Genomic DNA, 7015 nt, shown 5'->3' with positions numbered 1-7015 from the left:
AGTATCCAATTTCGGGAAGGAATTTGTGACGACATTTTTAAATTATTAGAAGACAAAGTTACTCAATTTAAAGACGTTAGAGAAAGAGATTGCTCACTTGTACTGGACGAAATGTCCATTGTTCCAGGCCAACAATTTGATCCATCCACACAGTCATATTATGGAGCTGCATCGTTTTGCACGCGTAAAGGTTTGCATTTTAATAACGAGTTTAATTAGCATTTGGTACTATTGAATTTTTTTGTAACATTCTGAAAACTGCTAATCGTACATCTCATTAATGTATTTTTTAAGATTCAAAAAATACACTAATAAGAGATGCAAGAACTCATCGGGTGCTTAATAAGCTGATGAAATACTACATCCACCCATTTTTTCTATTTTGTGCATATAATTCTATTTGTGTTTCTAATTCTATTCTTTTGCATCTTTTCATGCATGTAGGTGAAAGAGTTGAAGCTACGCATGGTTTGATTTTTGTGCTAGCAGGTCTTTTCTCACGTTGGAAACAAAATGTTGCTTTTTATTTAACACCCAACAGCTATGATGGAGCAATTTTACAACCTATCGCACTTGAAATTATTAAAAAAGCTGAATCTATCGGACTTTATGTACACAATATCACAAGCGACATGGGCCCAAATAATTTAGCGATGTGGCGTGAATTTTGTGTTGGTTTCGCTGGGCGTTATTCTACAATAACGAACTCAATTGCTCATCCTATTGATCCTAATACTCGGAAGCTTTGGTTCATTGCTGATCCTGGTCATCTTTTGAAAAATTTAAAATTTTGCTTGATTAATAACAAAGTTATTACTTTACCTGCGAAAATTGTTACTGACAATAATTTGTCGTCCTCTGTAGTTGATTGTTTGCATGTTACAGAACTTGCTCAATTTCAAGAAAATTTAGAATTAAAACTAGCACCCAATATAAAAGTAGACGATATTTCGAGCGGCACTTTCAATAAAATGAAGGTAAACAAAGCAAAAAATTTTTTGTCTCGTGATGTTAGTGCTAGTCTACAATTGCTATCGACTCAAAATTCTAAACAAGCGTTCTGCACGACAGCCTTTTTTATTGAAGTCGTTTCTAAGTGGTTCACATTGGTGACTTCGCGTACTCCAAAAATTGCATTAGGGAAAGTGACAGGTGATAAATTTTTCGAAAAGAAATTTGAAGAATCAATTGCATTTTTAGAATCAATCATAGAACTTTTCCAAGAAATGAAAGTTGGAAATGGTACACAATTCAAACCTGTGCAACGTGGAGTGATAATCACTACCAAGTCCATCATTGAATTGTCGACCTATTTAATTAATGAAAAAGGCTATCAGTTCGTACTAGCAGGTCGGTTAACATCAGATTGCGTCGAAAACATATTTTCTTGTGTTAGAGCTAAACAACCCATTCCAACCGCCTTGCAATTCAAGCAAAATTTAAAAATAATCGCAATTTCAAAATATTTAAAACCTGTAGGTAATTCCAGCTACGAAGAAGACGACAGAATTATTGTTGGCGATTTTTTGAGTACACCTAAATCTAAAGAAATAAAAAACCGCTTGCCACCTGTTCCTGATTTGTCAACGAGAAAAATACACATAGGGGACATTGAACTGAATGTATTGTACAACATCGCCGGCTATATTCTCTCCCGTGTTTCAAACAATAATATTACTTGTAAATTGTGTTTAAGTTCCGCTGGATTTCTCACATACAATCCATCCTCAAAATTTGCAAAATTTGTGTTGTTGAAATCTTTTCGACGTAATACGCTTTTTTTCGTAAATAACGCAACATTTGAGTATTTTCATCAGATGGAAATTGTTATGAGGCAGTACTTACCATATCTAAAAACAAATTTTGAAACGACTAAATTTGATTTAGTTCATTTTTTTCATGAAAAAATGCAGGCCATTGCATGCGAAACGTTGAGAAACTGTCACAACATAAAGAATAAGATAATGATGCGTTTTATTCGATTTCGACTTCGAATAGGGAATTCTGGGGGCCGTTTACCGAAAAAAATATATAATAGTAAAACTATGGCGATGCATGCGACAATACGATAATTTACAATAAATATAATATAGTTATATCATTATGTATATGTATGTATATATATATATATAATATTAAATACATATTATCATACCTTTTTCACTTAATTTATTATTATATCACCTATATGATATATGCATGTTTCAAAAAACGTATTATTCATTACTATATTTAAATAAATTCGGAGAGTGAGTGTAATTCAATCCAAATTGTCTGCTTCTTCGCGCTGGATCAGCAAGGGTTCCTATTGGGCGGCGCCATTTTGTGGACACAAGTTACGTGCACCAATCACGCGGACTCCCAAGAAGTCGGGTCTCTCTTTTAGGGTCTCTACCAACATTATGCTACGTTGCACGAGGCAATTGCAGGGGCAAACGCAGAAGAAAAAGCTAACGGACCGAGCGAAAATTTCCCGCGTCCAAAAAATAATTACACGCATTCCCCACAGGCACGAGATAATAAACCAATGGTACAGTGCCAGAAATGCGGAAAGAATGGACATTACGGTCGCGATTGCAGAACAAGTCAATATGCAAACCGATTCTCGTTACCAAAACCAAACAGATACTCCCGCGTAAATAAAATTAAAAAATATTGTAAACATTGCAAAAAGACAGGACACATACACGAGGAATGCTGGTTATTACATGGGCGACCTGGCAAAGAACAAGTAAATCAAGACAAGCAATACAAAGAAAAATAGCTTCGCAGATACCTCAGGGAACACACTATCCGTTTCAAATAGTATCAGAAAACGATAGAAAAATTAGCGAAAATTAGCGCCTACTGCGACGGCACAAATATATAGACTATTATACAAATTCCCACTGATCACGTACCCAACGTACGAAATAATAAAAGCGATATCTTTACCTATACATAAAAGCAAAGATATATTTGTATTTGTAAAAATAAATCAACAAATTATAGCGATAGATACCGATAGCCGAACATATTGTACAATTGCGGAAAGTGAATTAAATAAATGTATTAAGGATGACAATTCATATGTATGCAAGCGAAACCACCCCGTTCATCACGTAGATAATAATGCGTTATGCGAAGTACAAGCGTATGTAACTATAGATACACATTTAAATCATTGCAGTATTCGAAGCATACACACTAACACAACGATATGGATAGCATTAAGTAATCCGAACTCATGGCTATATTCCACTCGAACTAAACAAGCCATAGAAATAATATGTAGAAACGAAGCGATGCAAAAGATAGAAATCGAACGGACAGGTCAAATAACGCTAAGAGACAAATGTAAGATAGTAACGCCTGACATGATGGCAGGAACAAACACACGCGAAAGAATGACGTACAAACAGACACACCTGCCCAATTATAACGTAACATTCAGACATACACAACAGACGAACCAATAACTGGACATTGCCATAATGTTACAATTCTGGAAAATTATACAAAATCTTTCAGAATGTTGTGTATTTGTGTGTATACGGCAGAAGGTGAAAATAATACTCGTAAGCTCTTTTAATTTCCACTCACGCTTTACTATAATTCTGAATCACTTCCTTACAAAAGAACAAACTCGCGCGCTGACTACTAATAAAAGAATGAGCGGTAGCGGTAATCGGCGGCGCCGCGCACGCGGATATATGCGGATATCGTCTATCTGCTGTTAGGGATCCTCTAGTGAGGGATGGGACAAAGTCGCCATTAATGGGATAACGTAAGTGACGGCAGGCATTACGCGCCATTATTTAATAAAACAAATAAACTGTATCGAAAATATGTCTACATAAATTTAATTCTAATTGAGGAATTATTTCAATTAAATTGAAGTAAATAAATAAAACTTAATTAAATAAAATAAATTCCGTAAATTCAAAAATTGAGTAAGTAGTAACAAACAATAAATACTGATAAATATAATTTATCACAAAAAGTTAATAAATGCAGTAAATAATGCAATAAATAATTTTTTTATAAATATAAGAGTTTTTATATAAATTTAGCAAATTTGTAAATTCAATAAATGAAAAAAAACAGAACAATTTTGAAAATCATTTTTATACTAAAAATGTGTTGACGCGATAGTCTGAGCTTATATTTATCAATATTAGTTAATTTGATGATTTGCACTGAAAGAAAATACTTAGATTCAAGAAAATATTTTTTCACATAGTACCAATAGCCTCCCATCTTGATCCCGACGTATCCTTATCAAAGTAAATAAGGCCATTGGTACTATGTGAAAAAATATTTTCTTGGATCTAAGTTTTTTTTTTCAGTGTGGAGGGGTAAAAACCACAGTGGTGTAAGTCAAATTTTTGAAAATATTTCCACGTGTGCATAGATGCAATCTGTACAATATATAAATTGCATCTATGCACACGAAAAAATATTTTTAAAATATTTTGTGCTTTATGGGAAAAATTGTTATGAAAGAAAGTCGATTCGACTTTGAAACGAAGTTGAAAGTTGGTTGATATTTGATACAATTTCGATGTCAAAACAACCAAAATTTTAACTTATTTTATTTCAAAATCCATGGTCAAAACATCTTGACATTTAATTTTATCAAAATCAATGGTCGTATTGTCGATGACCATTGTAATGACAGATTAATAATCTGTGGTAATGACCATAACAATTATTGTCAATTGAATAGATTAAAAAAGTCTTAACTATTAATTAGATTAATTATAATTGCTGGCAAAGTAAATGTTACTTACTCGGAATATTAAAATACCATTAAAAAAAACAAAATTTTATAGGGGAGACCGGAGCGAAGTCGTCACCGGGGCGGAGTCGTCATTGCAATTATCTCGAAATCTGTATGTTGTGTGAACTTGCCATTAATACTGTAAACGTGGCTTACGGTGCCCACGTGACCAACGGAGTTTAGTGAAGTTATGTACCATGTTGTGATTCTTATCGAGGCAAACGTGTTTTTAGAGAAAGTAAAATATTTTGCGCGTCAAAAATTTGCAATATCTTAAATATTATTGTGTCTCCGAATCTCAAAGTAAGTGATTCTAAAGAGTAATGCATAGAATCACTGCTGAACACGAATCCAGTGAAGTGTTTTTTTATTTTCATTGATTTCTAATATTTTATGAGCGACTAAACTTGAAACTTCTGTCCGGGGCGAAGCCATATCATCAAGCCATATCATGGAGACTTCGGGCGAAAATCAAAATCAAAGAAGCAGCAGTGGTCGGATTCCAGCGAGAACTTGGATAATATGTGCTGCGTGTGCTCAGAGGTGACAGAATAGAGCTGACGAGAAACGTGCGAGCGTAGGGCACCACAAAAGTGTGTGCGCTTTTCTTGTAATTATTTTCCGCCATCGTGTTTTTAATTAATATTTCCATTTTTCTATTAAAAAATAATTAATAAAATGTATCTTATCATTTTTTATGATCGGAATTATAAATTTTTATTTAAAATTCAGTCCGAGAATGGAGTGACGACTCCGCCCCGGCAATTTTGACATTTCAATTCTTGCACCTTTGTTGTTTTTACTCTATACCAGTTGAACAAAGCGACGTAGACCAAAAATGTCCGTAAGACTCCGCACACATCACAGTAAAAATTGGCCTCCCATCGAATTTGCTGAAATTGTAGTATGATGTAGTTTTTATGTGCGTATGTGCCATTCTGCATATGTATGTGTATTTGTATGTAAACGTAGCTTCGTAGGTCGAGTTGTCGAGAATCGGCTCGTTTAGTTATTTGAAGCCGAATCTCACTTTGGCGAGTTTCGGCTCTGGCTACACCGATTGTCTTCATTAGCTATCACCAATCTTGAAACTCTGCCAGTGAGGGTAATATGGCCACGTATGCTTAAATAAAAATAAAACCCTTTTTCGACGGTGAACATGCTGGCCAAGTTTGATCTCGATCCGTGCACTAGTTTCGTAGGTAACCATATTGCGAACGCCATATTACTATTGCCATGTATCAAACCAGGCTACGCTCACACACACATACGTAGAATGGTACATACGCACACAACAACACTGCTCACGTGCGGATATACACAAAGAATTTTAGAATAAAGCACTATTGTTGACCTTTGACCCCCCCGTATCTCGGAAACTGTCCATTCTTTGACCTCGGGCCCATTATAACTTTTGATCAGGACGACATGGACTACATCATATTACAATTTCAGCAAATTCGACGAGAGGCCCATTTTTCCTGTGATGTGCGGGGTTCTTTTGTTGCCAAGGGTTCACTCTTTACAATGGTATACCGCATTTTACTAAAATTATTTGTTTTGTTGTTAAAAATCGGCACCGAAAAAATAGTGACGACTTTGCCCCGGTCTCCCTTAAATCAATAACATACCATCAGCTGTAGTAATTAATAACACATCTAAAGAAGATGTCTTGGCAGCAGAAGCAGTATGATTGGGACGAGGGTGCCATTGCATATCGGTAGAATAAAAATCATTTGGAAATTCTGTTACAACAGTGGAATGTGCAATACCACCTTCTAAATGCCAGCATATTAATAAATGATCTTCCCTGGAAATCAAAGAACACATTAATTTGATTTCATATTCATACAAATAAAATATAAATACACAATTACAGAGATTACTTAATACCGTAACCTTTTTGTCTAAAACATTTTTTTATATACCTCACAGTTTCACAGATATTCACTCATAATCAAATATATGGAATTTCTTCGAGAGCTTGTTTCGACTAGGGCTGGTAATTTGCTTCAAAGGTTTCGATATTCAAAGCTTCGAAGTTACCCACACAGCATCGAAATATTTCAGAAAGTTTTCAAAAAATTGTCAATGAAATATGAAACCTTTCAAAAAAACATTTTAGACATGTTTCAGATATGTTTTAGAAAGCTAAAATGTCCGCCAAGCTGAGATTTCAGAAATGTTTCTGAAATCTCAGAAATATTTCTGAAATGCTTTAGAAATATTTCTGAAATGCTTAAGAAATATCTC

The 7015-nt window shown here is 34.5% G+C and overlaps 1 protein-coding gene across 1 annotated transcript in view; it reads right to left on the bottom strand.

The window, feature by feature from the left end:
- LOC112454881 (intraflagellar transport protein 80 homolog) overlaps nucleotides 1-6572 on the bottom strand; it is a gene marked incomplete at its 5' end in the record, with an annotated part of 105899 nt that extends 99327 nt beyond the window's left edge. Inside the window, one exon of the mRNA XM_025016509.1 lies at nucleotides 6394-6572. Within this exon, the coding sequence (XP_024872277.1) occupies nucleotides 6394-6572 (179 nt within the window). The remainder of the gene's footprint in view (nucleotides 1-6393) is intronic.
- Nucleotides 6573-7015: the final 443 nt, after the last annotated feature.

This window comes from Temnothorax curvispinosus, unplaced genomic scaffold (genome assembly GCF_003070985.1).
Source record: "Temnothorax curvispinosus isolate PA1 unplaced genomic scaffold, ASM307098v1 QBEX01005482.1, whole genome shotgun sequence".
NCBI lineage: Eukaryota > Metazoa > Arthropoda > Insecta > Hymenoptera > Formicidae > Temnothorax > Temnothorax curvispinosus.
The sequence above is the reverse complement of the archived record's forward strand: the minus strand, read 5'-3'. Positions and strand labels throughout refer to the sequence as shown.